At 50.7% G+C, this 14,215-nt stretch overlaps 2 protein-coding genes and 1 long non-coding RNA gene across 5 annotated transcripts in view; 1 reads left to right on the top strand and 2 right to left on the bottom strand.

The window, feature by feature from the left end:
* Nucleotides 1-1,191: 1,191 nt before the first annotated feature.
* Nucleotides 1,192-12,319, bottom strand: PMVK (phosphomevalonate kinase). 3 transcript variants are annotated; one of them, XM_082467357.1, is made up of 5 exons: nt 10,889-12,319; nt 8,685-8,748; nt 5,506-5,658; nt 2,791-2,920; nt 1,192-1,721 (listed from the first exon to the last, which is right to left on the bottom strand). In XM_082467357.1, exons 1-5 carry the CDS (start codon nt 10,981-10,983, stop codon nt 1,585-1,587), a joined length of 579 nt encoding a protein of 192 aa, XP_082323483.1. In that variant the 5' UTR covers nt 10,984-12,319; the 3' UTR covers nt 1,192-1,584. The 3 variants fall into 3 exon arrangements, with proteins under 3 accessions (XP_082323483.1, XP_082323484.1, XP_082323485.1); XM_082467358.1 differs by lacking the exon at nt 8,685-8,748 and having other exon boundaries at nt 10,829-11,388; XM_082467359.1 differs by lacking the exon at nt 8,685-8,748 and having other exon boundaries at nt 10,889-11,388.
* On the top strand, nt 5,671-7,587 carry LOC309663454. Its single transcript, XR_014265290.1, has 2 exons — nt 5,671-7,000; nt 7,326-7,587. It is a non-coding gene; the product is annotated as an uncharacterized lncRNA (long non-coding RNA).
* A 125-nt stretch (nt 12,320-12,444) lies between the features above and the next one.
* PBXIP1 (PBX homeobox interacting protein 1) overlaps nt 12,445-14,215 on the bottom strand; it is a 20,945-nt gene continuing 19,174 nt past the window's right edge. The window contains exon 11 of the mRNA XM_082466989.1: nt 12,445-14,213. Within this exon, the coding sequence (XP_082323115.1) occupies nt 14,198-14,213 (16 nt within the window). The 3' untranslated portion in view covers nt 12,445-14,197. The remainder of the gene's footprint in view (nt 14,214-14,215) is intronic.

Raw genomic sequence — 14,215 nt, 5'->3', positions numbered from 1 at the left:
TGACCTCAAGAACAAAGGATCTGACACCAAAGAAGTTTGCAACAACTAACCACAGCCCTCCCTCACCTTTCCTATAAAAGGGCTTTGCTGAAAGCTTGAGGGGAGTTCAGGGTTTTTAAGGCATGAGCCACCTGTCTCCTTGCACGGCCCTGCAATAAACCTTTCTCTGCTCCAAACTCTGACGTTTTAGTATTGTTTGGCCTCACTACACATTGGGCACACAGACTTCCCTACAGTAACAGACACAGGGAGGGCAGGTTAATAGAACCTGGGGGCTGATTAGCCGGGGGTCAGGGGACATGGAGGAGTCCACGATGACTGTCAAGCTTTCAGGCCTGGTTAACTGAAAAGCCAGGGAACTAGCAACAGGAAGAGGTGATCTAGGGAGGAGATGTGGGCAGGAATATGTAGAGTTCAGTTTGGGTCACGGTGAAACTGATGGAATTTCTTTGGTTGTCCCCTTATCAGTGAGAACCCACAGGATTTGTAGGAGGAGAACAAAGCCAGGGCCAGAGAGTTGGCGGGCTCAGGCTAGGCCTGAGGATGGCCACGAGCCACAGGGCTTTGCACCGTACCCCAAAGGCACGTGGCCGAAGGGCCTGGTCAGGAGTCAGGCAACCTGTGTCCTGGCCGGAGCACAAGCACATACTAACCCTCCACCCTGGGCAAGTTGTTCACTTCTCTGAGTCCTTGGCATCTGCTAAATGCAGATGAAAATGCCCTCCTCGAATATTTCACAGGGTGGCTGTGAAGAATCTGCAAGAAATTTAGGAATTGTATAGGCTATATAAATAAAAGGGGTCAAGTCCAAGGCCTTCTATGGGAAAGCTGAGGTTTATGGTGACTTGCCCAGGGCCAAACAATGGTTACCAGGTGCCATCAAGCTCTGGTGCCTCTGCCCCTCTATGATACCCCAGTCCCTCTGGGTACTTGCTGGTGGCACTTTCTGTGGAACACTGAGCCTCTCTTGGGGCCATCCCAGAAGACAAGACCCTCAGACTCCAATCCTGCCTCAGACACACACAAGCCTTTTACCCACTTGGCCCGGATCAAGGTCAGCCTCGGCAGGATATGTTCCCGCCCAGCTGGGAGGCAGAGCAGAAACCCACAGCCACCAGGACAACCCAGGCCCTACGGAGCCACACAGGCTGGGTTGTCATCTGGGAAATGAGAGATGTCCAGCTCTGAGCAGGTGCTCCAAGAAGGTTTATTAGTATCCACACTGGGGAGCCCCAGGCTCTTGCCGAGAACAAGGGGCTGAGAGCATCCAGTCGGGGAAGCAAGGCCACCACAGGCTGACAGGTCTGGCACCCATGGAGATGGTGATGCTTCTGCTTCAAGCACAGCCAACTCACCCCCCTCTGCCCTTTAAGTCTCCTTGTAAAGAGGTAGGGCTGTCCTTTCCACGAAGAAATGAGGTCCCTGGCGGTTTCTTAACTTGTCTGACATCTACCAGCCCCCAGAAACCTTGACCCAGGCCCTCTGTCTGCTCCCCCAACCTCGGCCAGCATCAGCGACCACGTGTCCGGCACAGGGAGCCCACCCTCACCCTGGCAGCCCCCGCTCGCTCCTAGAACCTGCCAGCTAAAGTCTGGAGCGGACAAATTCTATCAGGCGCTCCAGCTGCTCCTCCAGGCGCTGCTCATCTCCGTGGTTCTCAATGACCCAATCGAAGGCCCCGATGTTGTCCAGGCCACATTCTGACTCAGCATCATCCACCCCTGCAGAGGAGGTATGGCGAGGTCAGGCCCCATCCCTCCTGACAAACACCAGGCATTGGGCATTGTGGCCTGCTGACCCCACATGGAGCCACCCTCTCTTGCACTCCCCTCGGTCCCTCCAGAACCAAGCTCCACTTACCCCAGAGGGCACTTCCCCACCCCATGAAACACCAGGATAGCAGGTTCAGCAGTCCACAGCCACCTGAGCCCCCCAGAGGGTCCCGCCGACTTAAGTCTTCACTTGTCACTGCCATCTCAAACCACAGACAGCCCAAATGGCCATTTCGTTTTCATTTTATGTGAAGCTGGTCATGTCCATTTCTATCCCTATATCTCTGATTCAGTTCTCTTGGAAGGCAGTGTGTGCCATTCTCAGCTGACAATGAGAATGGTAATAAGAGCGTCTACCTGGTGGGTTTGCTGCTACTATAAAGTGAGATAATGTTTAAAGGGCTTAGCCTGGGCCTGGCCAGAGTGAGTGCCCAGGAGGTGAGCAGCCATTAGGAAGGGTCGTACCCACTGATCTGAACTTCCCCGAGTCACAATGACCTAGGGCAGGGAAGACATATGAGCTATGCCTCTGAATTGCCACAGAGTAGGTCCTGGGCTGGCACCACTAAGGCTGCCTAGTAGAGCTTCCTTTCCCCCCTCCCCCTACTCTGTTAATCAAACAGGAGTGAAGTTTGTCAGGTCCAACCTCTGACCCACTGTCAGTCCCCCCACCAGGCTGGAAAGCAAAGGTGAAGGACCAGGGGAATGGGTCCCAGCCAGACCTCCAGAAGCCCACTGGCCTGGAGAAGGCAGCCCAGGTAAGGATACCAGGCCAAGGTCACGGGGCAACCTTCATCCCCAAGGATACCATCCTCTACCCAAATCCACTTTTTAATCTGGAGGTGCTCCTGAGCCCCAGGCCTCAGACTCCTTTTTATAATCCCCTGCTCACTCCCCACAGCCTGCCAGGGAGACAGCGGAAGACCAGACGGAGAGCCCAGGAGTGGGTGGCCTGGTCTACAGGTGGGGCGGCTGGCATGCGTGCCGAGCCTTGGGGCAGAGGTTGTGAGCAGCTCACCTGGCGTGAACACCCAGCCCCGCTGCTGTCGGCTCTGCTCTGTGGCCACCACGCGGACCGTCTGCGTCACAGCCCCATAGGCCTCCCGAAACCACTGGATGTCAGACACCCTCCGTGTGTCACTCACCAGCTGCAGGGCAAGGACACAAACAAGTGACCAACAGGACATGGTGCAGGGAAGAGCAGGACAAGGTACTGGGGGTAAGGGAGAAAGAGGGGAAGACCCAGCCCCAGTCCAAATAAGCAGGAGCATGGACTACAAAACCCAGAAAAGTGTAGCCCCATTCCCTACTATTACCCAGCCAGCTGGGACGGACATCCCCTCCTCCCTCCAGGCAGCCCTTCCTGACTGCTGCAGCCCGCAGCCCGATCTGCCCACATTGTATTCTACGGTCATGTCAGTCACCGCTGAGCTGAAGAAGAGGCCTCAAGCTTTGAAGTCAGATCAGCCAGTCTAATGCACTCATTTTACAGATGAGCAAACTGGGGCCAGAAACAAAGATACCTTAATCGGTGCCTGCCCCCAGCACCTTTTAAAACGTAAATGTGATTCTTGTCAGTCCCTTGCCCTAAATCTCTCAAAGGTTTCCCATAATTCTAATACAATCCAAAGCTCTCACCCCAACTTACAAGGACCTATAAGATCTGGCACCTATTTCCCATCATTTTCCCTTCACTCATTCTGTTGCAGCCAACTGACAACCTTGCTGTTTCTTAAACATACCAACCAGGTCTCCTCCTCAGGGCCTTTGCACATCCTACTCCCTCTGCCGAGATAATCATGAGGGAGGCTCCCTTGCTTCATGGAGGTTTCTGCTCAGATATCACCTCCTCGGAGAGGCTGTCCCTACCATCCTGGCTCCCTTCCTGTCCCTTTCAATTCTGATATGCTTTTTATTTTTCTCTGAGCACTAAGTATTCATGAAACCATCACTATTTATCTGTTTTTGTGTTTATTGCCTGATCTGCACTCTGCAGAGTCAGCTCCATGAGGGGAAGGACTGTGTCTCCATTCACTGCTCTATCCCTGGCCCTTAGCACCGTCTGACACATAAGGAGCACTCAGGAGCACATGGTCAATGAACGAATGAATAAGTGAATAAAGAGGTCAGCTGTTTTTGTCCATGCTGCAGACATGTTCATTCACCCAGCTCTTAAACAAGTACTATGTCAAACACCTACTGTGTGCCGGGCACTGTGCTAGGCACTGGGGATAGAGTGGTGAGCACAACAGACCTGGTGCTTGCCCTCAGGAAGCTCACTGTCTGGTGGGAGAGACAGACTCTAAGGTGCAGCTTCACTAATTACCATGTAATCACAGCGCACATCAACAAGCATCTCGACCTTACCACTCTGAAACTGAACTCCTGATTTTCTCCCCAGACCTGTTCCTCCACACCGTCCCTGTCTCAGACTATCACAACTCCATCTGCCTAGCTACTCAGAACAAAACCCTTGGATTTGTCTCCTGTCCTTCCACCCCAGAGCCATCATGTCAGGAAATCCTATTGGTTCTATCCTCAAAATCTGTGCAGAATCCGCCCCTTCTCTCCACTCCACCACCACCCCGAGCCAAGCCACGGCCATTTTGCTGTCTTATGGAAAGATCCTCTGCCTGGCCTTTCTGCTTCCATTCTTGCCCTCCCCCAGCAGCCAGGGAGAGCTTTCTAAACCTAAGAGCAGACCATGCCTCTCCTCTGCTCCAAACCCTCCAGTGAGTCCCCATCTCACTCAGAGAAACCCCAGGCTCTTCCAGAGAATCTGCATGATCTGACCTCACCTCCTGCCACTCACCCTTCACCCACAAAAACCCATTTGGGTCACTCCCTTACTTCCTTCAGGTCCCGCTCAAATGTCATCACATCAGTGAGACCTTCCCTGATACCCTTAATAAAGCAGCAACCCAGCCCTCCTCAGAGTCCTGGCCTGCTTTATTTTGTCCCTTAGTATTTATCTCCACCTGACATATTCTATATTTTTTTAGGGCCTAACTCCCTCTGCCCCCAGCTATAATGTAAATACCCTGAGAACAGGGACTTCATCAGATTTTCACATGATGTATCCCCAAATCACCTGGAACCAGTCCTGCTACAGGAAGATACTACTGGCTGCCAGAATGAATGAGGAAGGAAAAGGGTAAGGTGCTATGGGAGCACCTGACCAGGAATGCCAGTTAAGACCTGGGCATCAGGGAAGTCTTCCCTGTGGAGGTGCCATGGAAGCTGAGCTGGAGCTAACCAGGTGAAGAGGGAAAGAAAGGGCAGTCCAGGCAGGTAGAAGGACACGGGCAGAGGCCTTGATTCCAGAAGGGGTTTGATTTATTTGAGGAACAGAGAGAAGGCCAATGTTGCTGCGGCTTAAGGAGTAAGGAGGCTAAAAGGGCAGCAGGAGCCAATCATTCAAGGCCCAGAAGTTCACATTACAGATTTTCATTTTGTCCATCAAAACAGTGGGACAAAGGGTTCTAAACATGACTTGGTTGATGTTTTTAAAAGGTCACTCTGGCTGCTGTGTGATGAATGGATCACAAGGAACAAGAGCCGAAGCAGCGACCACTGTGAGGGCTACTACGACTGTCTGGGTGAGAGACAGTGGGGGCTTGGACCAGGGGGGTGGCCGTGGGGAGAGAGAAATGGACACATGTGAGATATGTCTGGGGAGAGGCAGAGGGCTGGGGAAACAGATTTTCCTAATGCTGCCACAGAGCCCACTTACCCAGACGGGCTGGGAGACGCCCTCCACGATCTTCCTGCAGAAGAAGCCTGGGTCGGCCTGGCGCTTCTCCTCTCCCCAGCGGATCATGTCCCTCCGAAAGGGCTCCTTGTAGGTGCTGGCATCCAGGAGTCTCTGGAAATCTAAGCCGTGCTCCTGCCGAAAGCACATTCTGTTTATGCCACCACCCTCTCAACCTCGCTTAGGTCTTCCCTAAAACAGAGGGAGGGCCACCCCTCCCCTCACCTGCCCTCCCTGAGGGCTGCCGCAAGGACTCGTGAGGTTGCTGCCAGGTCAGAGGCCTGCAGGGGAAAGGGCCCTAGAAACTAAGAACTCCCAAACACTGGCAGATGGAAGAAACGCCTTGGGATAATCCAGAGATTGTTTCAGTTTGTCTTTAAATGTGTGATGTGGTTTTCTCTTTTGCAACAGTTTTACCTTCCCAGTTATTTCTGGCTTAAACTAAACCTGAAATTAGTTTACCTCCCTTGGGCACAGGCTTAGTCTTCAACTAAAGTGGGAAATCTGAAAACATCACATTCTGTGTCCTTCCACAACCCCTCTGGCATCTTTTGTCCCCATCCCAAAGCCCAGGAGACTTGGCTTCCCGGTCTCTCTCCCCTTCCCCTCACCCCCTTCCTCATCCCCAAATTCCTGCCACCTTTGCTGCATCAGCATCACTACATTTGGCTCTGGGCACTCCTGGACCCCTGGAGCAGGAGGGGCTATTCTGACTACCCTAGGGAACCCCTTCCGGACCCAGCCTTCCCTTCTCCAGGGACACTGACAAGCAGGAGGGTCCATCCAGAGGGCCCCAGGATGGGAGGGGGTCTGAAAAACATCATTCAGTTCAGGTTTCAGCTCCCCTGGCATTCACTGCAGCAAGACCCTCTCCCGAAAGACTCAGTTTCTTCATGTACAAACTGAAGGGGCCGTGACCCAGCAAGTCAACCCTAACCCTAACCCTACCTGCACCCTATTCCAAAGTGGGGCCAGCAGCCATCTCCCATTTATAAACTATAAACTAGTTTGCCGTATACTTTTTTTTTTTTTTTGGCTGCTTTCTCTAGTTGCGGCAAGCAGGGGCTTCTCTTCGTTGCGGTGCACGGGCTTCTCACTGCGGTGGCTTCTCTTGTTGCAGAGCAAGGGCTCTAGGCACGTGGGCTTCAGTAGTTTTGGCTCGCGGGCTCTAGAGCGCAGGCTCAGTGGTTGTGGCGCACGGGCTTAGTTGCTCCACGGCAATGTGGGATCTTCCAGGACCAGGGCTCGAACACATGTCCCCTGCATTGGCAGGCGGATTCTTAACCACTGCGCCACCAGGGAAGCCCTGCCATGTACTCTTTACCACAGGGGAAGATTAGCCACCAGGAGCATTATGGTCTGCTTGTCAATTATATTCCCCAATGCAACTTAAAACATCAATGCATTAACATTTCATTTTGAATTTGTTTTCAAATGGGAGTAATAGATGAAGTGGTGCTGGACTTAAAAACAGCAGGCGCGGGGCTTCCCTGGTGGCGCAGTGGTTGAGAATATGCCTGCTAATGCAGGGGACACAGGTTCGAGCCCTGGTCTGGGAAGATCCCACATGCCGCGGAGCAACTAGGCCCCTGAGACACAACTGCTGAGCCTGCACGTCTGGAGCCTGTGCTCCGCAACAAGAGAGGCCACGATAGTGAGAGGCCCGCGCACCGCGATGAAGAGTGGCCCCCGCTTGCCGCAACTGGAGAAAGCCCTCGCACAGAAACGAAGACCCAACACAGCCATAAATAAATAAATTAATTAATTTAAAAAAAAAAAAAAAAAAAAAAAAAAAACAGCAGGCGCAGGCTGGCCTATCCGTCTCGTATTGGGGTTTTAGAAATGCAAACTCCTGCCCACTCACCCTACCCCACCCTCCAGCCTGGCTCACTGGTCTGGAGTGGGGCCTAATTTGGGAAGTTTGGAAGTAGATCAGTGGTTTTCAAACTGCTCCTCTGAGCCCTGGGGTTTGGAGGTGCCCAAGCCCCACTGGGGAAGGCTGAGTGCCTCCGCTCCACTCAGAGTCACTCCCAGTCTATCTGCTGGATACAAGGAATTTCTGCATCCAATTTCATTTGGGAAAGGTTCCCACTAAAAAAAAAAAAAAAAAATTGAAAACCACTGAATCTGTTATCCCCAGGATCCCCCAAGCTGCCATCCTACGAATGGGTCTGTTTAGGTGGTGGGAGAAGACCCGATGGTACAGGAGAATGCTTCCCATGGAGATGGGGCTGTCATATGGAAGGAGGGGACAAATTCATTTTGTGTGGACCCAGAAGTTCAGTCTCAGGCCAACTGACCAAGGGGCCATGAGCACAGGTCCCTGGAAGGGTGCACCTAGAGGTCAAGGACAGAAATGTAAGCGAAGAGCAGACTCTGCATTGTATGGGGAGCTAATCCCACCCTCCAGTCTCCCTTTCTGAAGTCTAAGATCCTGAGAGTTCCTATTTATTTTTTGCAGTCCTATTTTTTTTTAATCTACATGGTTCAAAATTCAAAAGATAAACATCATTTACAGTGAAAAATCTCTCTCCCTCCTCTGTTCCCCAGCCATGTAGCTCCCTTCCCTGGAAGCAGCCAATGGTCCAGTCTCTTATGTATCCTGCCCAGGCTTTTACACATCCCAAGCGCCTAGAACGGTGCTGAATGCACCCCGTAAATATTTGTTGAATGGCTAAGTATATGAGCAAATATATTTCCAATTTCCCCCATTTTCATACAAATGCGGCATTCTCCATACACTGTTCTACATCTTGCGTTTTTCATGTGATTAAATTTCTAAGGGGAGAATTCCAAGGGTTGTTGCAGGCCAGCTTTAATGGGGGGAGGGGGGTGATGTGTATTATATTTTTTGAATAAGGGGACAGACCCTTACCAATAACACGGCATCATAGCTGCCAACTCGCATCTACAGCCTTTTCTGGACACACTTTCCTGAACACGCTCTAGGGAGGTGGCCTGAAGTGAGTAAGGCCAATGGGAAAGAAACTTAAAACAGAAAATGCCCCCAAAAGGTCCCCCTATAGAAAGCGGAGAGCCGTCTGCCACCCTGCCAAAAGGGGTCAGAGAGACGCTGCTAGTGACTCAAGCAACAGCACAGCAACCAAAGCTCAGGAGTTGGCTTCTTCCAACCCACCAGATGCCACAGAACCACCACCTACCTGGGCATACTGCTCCTTGAGTGGACCAGAGAGCCGGAGGACAGCACACACGTCAGCTCCAAGTCTGTGAGACAGGGAGATCCGAACCCCGTTAACCTAAAGCTTCCAGGCCCCAGAAGAGTGAAGCCCCATTTCTGCTACTGGCATCTATATAACTTTGCCAGGTCTCAACTTCCCTGATTTCCTCATCTGTAAAATGGGGATAACAGTTTCTTTTCTGTCTCCCACAGGATTATTATGAAACTCGAATGTGAAAGAGCCCTGAACCTAACAGGGAAAACAAATAAAAGCATAATTACAGTGTGAACATCCTGGCAATATTCTGGCTGGATTCAGTTACTGCTGGGCCCCTGAACTAGTTCTCTCACAGCTAGGGGTATCTCAGTCTCAACTGACTTGGTCACCACACATAAATAACTCATTCATTCAGTTGTTCAATTTACTCAACCAACCATTTGTTGGGTTCTATATTTGGATCCAGGTGATACGAATGTGAATAAGATACATGATTTCTGCCCTGACCTTGAGATGCTTACAGATTCACTTAAACACTGACATGGTGAGATAAATGTTCTTATTTCCATGTTTCAGATGAGGAAACTGAGGTTGAGTGAGGAAAACTGACTCATCCAAAGCACCGTTGCAAGTAACAAAGCCAATATCGGTAAAATAAATATAAAAGCCAACATTTAGTTCCTATGCCTTTACTAAATGCCAAGAATTGTTCCAAGCCCTTCATGTGCGTTAGCTCATTTAATCCTTACATTCACCCTACTATTATCTCCATCTCACAGATGACAAAACTTTCTCATGAGAAACTTATACAGGCTTCCCTGGTGGCGCAGTGGTTAAGAATCCGCCTGTCAACGCAGGGGACACGGGTTCAAGCCCTGGTCCGGGGAAGATCCCACATGCCGTGGAGCAACTAAGCCCCGTGCGCCACAACTACTGAAGCCCGTGTGCCACAACTACTGAAGCCCGTGCACCTAGAGCTTGTGCTCCGCAACAAGATAAGCCACCACAATGAGAAGCCCGTGCACCGCAACGAAGAGTAACCCCCGCTCACCACAACTAGAGAAAGCCCATGCACAGCAACGAAGACCCAACACAGCCAAAAATAAATAAATAAATAAATTTATTTTTAAGAAAAGAAAAGAAACTTGTACAAGATCACACTCGAATAAGTGGTTGAGTCAGGATTTGAATCCCAGCAGTCTAATTCCAGAGCCTGTGCTTCTGATCACGAATTGATTTATGTGTTGGGTGGTAAGAAGAAATGTTACTTAGGAAAAGGTGGCGGATACTTAGTGGTGAAAGATTAGGGCGGCAAATTCTGCCCTGGGCTTTTCCGCAACCTCTTAGAACCCCCATGGTGCCCCAAAGCAGCCTCCTGTTACCCTCACCACACTGGCCTTCAAGAGGAGAGGAGCCCCACTCCACGTTCTCAGGCTTCTGTGCTCTCCTAGCTCAACAAAAATGCTCCCACACAGAACACCTTGCTTTGGGAGAAAACCTGAGCAAAAGGTATTATTAGGAGAAGCAGTGAGGTAAAGCAAAAAGAACCCATTCCTTGGAGCTAGGCTAAAGCTGAATTTGAGTTCTGGATCTACTGATTACTTTGTGTTTCTGGCAAGTTTGGGTTTGGGTTTTTGTTTGTTTGTTTGTTTTTAACTTTTCAGAGTCTCAGTTTCTTCATCTGTGAAATGGAGACACTGATTAATAATACCACGCAGTACCTAACAACACTATGTGACACAATAAAGACTCAGTAAACCGCAGCGATTAGCTGGTGCGCTGGGCAAGGATTCGTCTTTGAAGTCTGACACAACTGAGGTGTGGTCTGAGGCAAATCCTTTATCCGTGACTGTTTCCCTTTCTGTAACCATCACCTCGCAACACTGTCTGGAGGATTAAGAATGATGTATAAAAAGTGTCTTGGTAGTAACTGTTACTAATGCTTCTTGGAGAGACCTACAGCTTACAGCCTTCGGAGAGGTGGCCGCCTGGTTCTTTGAGGTGGGCGTGTGCAGACTGCTGTTTTACGTGACGGTGACAGTCCTTCACTTCTCGCCGCCCAGTGCTCCTTCTGCCCTGCAACCCGAGGGCCTCAACTCCAAATCTCACTCCATCACACCCCAACATACCCCTCGTGTCACGTGATTCGCGGTCTCCCCGGTCCTCCTCCTTCCCCGCCCCACGGACACCTGCTCTGCAGCGCCTCGGTCACGAAGTCCTTCCCGGATTTCCTCTTCCCGCTGAACAGCAGCACCAGCCGCGGGGCGCCTCCCAGCGGGGCCATGGGGCCGCCACCCTTTGAGATCCCGAAAACTGACACTTTTCCCTACCCCTTAAATCAGGCCACCGGGCCCAGAATGGACGCGGCCACTCGGTGGAGTAGCAACAAGGAGGGGTTCCGCCCCCGTCTTCTTCATGGCCGTGGAGAGGACTGTCAGCCTGCACACGTGCTTCCGTGACTTTAAATTAAAGCCTGCACAAATGGATTATGGAGAGAAAGAAGGTAAATTCCTAGGGCAGCCTTCTAGCCTAAAGAAGCTCCCCTACCAGACTCATTTGGAACCGTCCAACCCGCCCAGACTCTGACGTCACGACCCCGCCTTCTTAGCCGACACGCGTGACACGTGGGGGGGCGGGAATAGGACGCAACTATTTTCCTCCGAGGGGGGGTGACGTCTTAAAATTTCCTAAGTGAACCTCACATTGCCTTCCACACAACCCTACAAACATGAAAAAAAAAGAATAAACGTGTTCATGTTGAGAAAGTTTTCAAAACTGCCTGTTTATCTGTGCATTTTAAATACATGTGATAAAGCAAATCCGTATATGCCCCACAGTGAAAATAGGTCTTTCTGGATATGAAATGAGGCGAGGACCCGAGGGGTGTGTCTGGTGACGTCATGCTGGGGAGGAGCATAGACGCTTTATTTTATTGTTGAGGTTCAATAAAAAACGCGTTATTTTATTGTTAAACGGGTTTTATAATTGGAGAGGCCACTACAGTTCGACCCTTTAAGCCCAGCGAGAAGATTCACATCGCTTTTCTAGCCGCAGCCTCCTCTCCAAAGGTTTTCTGAAGCGAGAGAGCGTGGAATGACATCAGTAGAATAAGTTTAAAAGGGGCTTTGAAGCCACCCCTGGACGAGATTACCTAGTTGGTTTTTTTATTTTTTGGTTTTTGGTTGGTTGTTTGTTTTTTGAGATTACCTAGTTTTATCTGGAGTCTAGCTCTCAGCCAGGAGTTCAAGGGGCAAAAATAAGTGGTGGTGATCTGCCCCTTCCCTGAATTCCCACTTCTGCCCACAGCAGCTGACAGCTAGTCCCAGTTAAGTAAGTGGAGTCATCTTTAGCTATGACTCGCTGCCCTGTATCTCTCTGAGCTTGTCAAAACAGAGCCTGCAACCCATTACTGCCTCCATTTTACAAGCTATCATATCAAGATAAGTGAGGTTTTCTTTGGGAAAAACCATTAATTCTCTGAATATTGAAAAGATGGCACAGGAGAAGCTAAGGAAAGTAGAATGGCCAATGGTCAGGTGCACAAAGAATGGACTTCGGGAAGGTCTTTTTTCTTGTAAGCAACTCTGAAAGCACTGTACATACCCATGCACTTAGAAGGCAGCATGGAGTTGTAATCCCGGCTCTGACACTTCGCAGGAATGTAGCCACCTCACAGGGTTACAATAAGAAGGAAATGAGGAAAAAAATGATAAAGTACAATAAAAATGCTTTGTATATTCTCAAGTGTCATCCAAATATGGAGTTATTTATTCTGAGCATTGTGTGATTTCAAAGTTTATACTCCAACACAGGATCAGATTTCCCAGCTCACCTTCAACAAGCGTTTATATGGGACTCCACTGAAAGCACCAATCCCACCTCTGCCAGCAGAGACTAAAAAGGGTTAAGTGCACTCACACTCCTGCTTTCCTGAGTCATCACTAAGAAGTCAGAACTCCCAGTCTCTTCCCTCACTTGACCAAACTACACCCCACCCCTTCCCCACACCCCTCCTAGAATAAAGCCCCCTGGAATTCCCAGTGATCAGAAAACATCCCCCATACCCCAGCCTCTTCTCAGTAGCTCTCTCCTGCTCCCTGCCTCAACTGAACCTCACTGTCCCCTATTACCCTCCCAGGGGAGGCCTTTTATTCTCCCCCAGCCCTCAGACCTCAGCATACATAAACTTGGTGTCTGTCGTCTCCCTCCCACCCCATTTCAGCTTCCAGACCATTCCTCCTCTGCTTCTTGGAAAACTCTGGCTTCTCTAAGACTCATACCACCCGGCTGAGCTACGCTTTTCCCCTCTTCAGTGTTGACAACCACCAATCCTGGTGGTCGTTCACATGTACTGAGACTCAGCCACTGGCGCCTTGTCTTCGTTTCCACCCGGTTCCCATCGTCATTCTCAGTGATTTCACTATCCGAGTGGTCAGCCCATCCAACACCCTGAGAGCTCAAAGCCTTGACCTCAGATGTCCAAAGGCTTTTTCTTCCTCTCCTCCTCAGACACCAGCTCCCATGGACACACCCTGGGCCTTGTCATCACCAGAAACCATTCAACCTGCAAATTCACCCACCAATCCACCCTACCCTCCAAGGTCACTTGCTCAAGTACTCCCCAGAGAAGTGCTTCCCTCCCAGGGCCCATGAAACTCTTTATATAACATCTGCTCCTCCTTCCTTCCACAGCCAAAGGGAACATCAAATACATGAATATGTGTGGAAAGCTTTCCTGATCTGTACAGGACTGCACAAATGTGAGGCACTATTTTTAGGGTAGAACAGGCTGGTCTAAAGGCCAGGCTGCTGCAGAGGGTGAGGCAGGAAAGGGGGAAGGAGCAGGAGTGCCTGACAGGAGCGGAGACCACCCAGGAAGGGAGCGGCCAGATTTCTTGGGGACTGAGATTGGAAGCCAGAGATGCCGGACACTGCTGCTCGATGAGGGTTCCGGAAGATGACACTTGAGGAAGCCAGTGCTGGGCCCCCGAAAACAGAGAAGTACCCCCAGAACTCAGGAATACAGTTACCTCTGAGAGTCACCCCTCACTAAAGGGGCGGACCATTTAAAGAGAGGTTTGCCTCACTGACCCAGAAGACAGCTCAGAAGGAAGCCCTGTTTGAAGGAAGCCTGCTCACTGTATTAACACACCCAGAGACAGGATGAGCCTGCGGGGGAGCAGCTCATACAGCTCTGCAGAGCCTAGAAGAGGGAGGAGCTGGGCTTGTCAGTGCCCCTCCAACCCTGCCCAGGCAGAGGGAACCCTGAACAGGAGGTACCAAGGTCTGCCCCACCAGGGCAAGCCTGTCCCACAGTGGAACCAGATGCCATACTGGCTCAGCAACACCACCAATTACCCTTGCTTCAGCTCCATGCTCTGGTTCCAGTTTATCTTCCCATGGTCGTTGTCCAGCTGACCCAAGCATTTCCCTCTGCTGGCGTGGTCAATGTAAATGTGACTTGTGAATCAGTCCTCATGTGTCTGACGATCACTGCTTCAGGGCCAATGGAGCCT

The sequence above is a fragment of the Balaenoptera physalus genome (genome assembly GCF_965194825.1).
Source record: "Balaenoptera physalus genome assembly, chromosome: 1".
In the NCBI taxonomy this organism is placed as follows: Eukaryota; Metazoa; Chordata; class Mammalia; order Artiodactyla; family Balaenopteridae; genus Balaenoptera; species Balaenoptera physalus.
The sequence above is the reverse complement of the archived record's forward strand: the minus strand, read 5'-3'. Positions and strand labels throughout refer to the sequence as shown.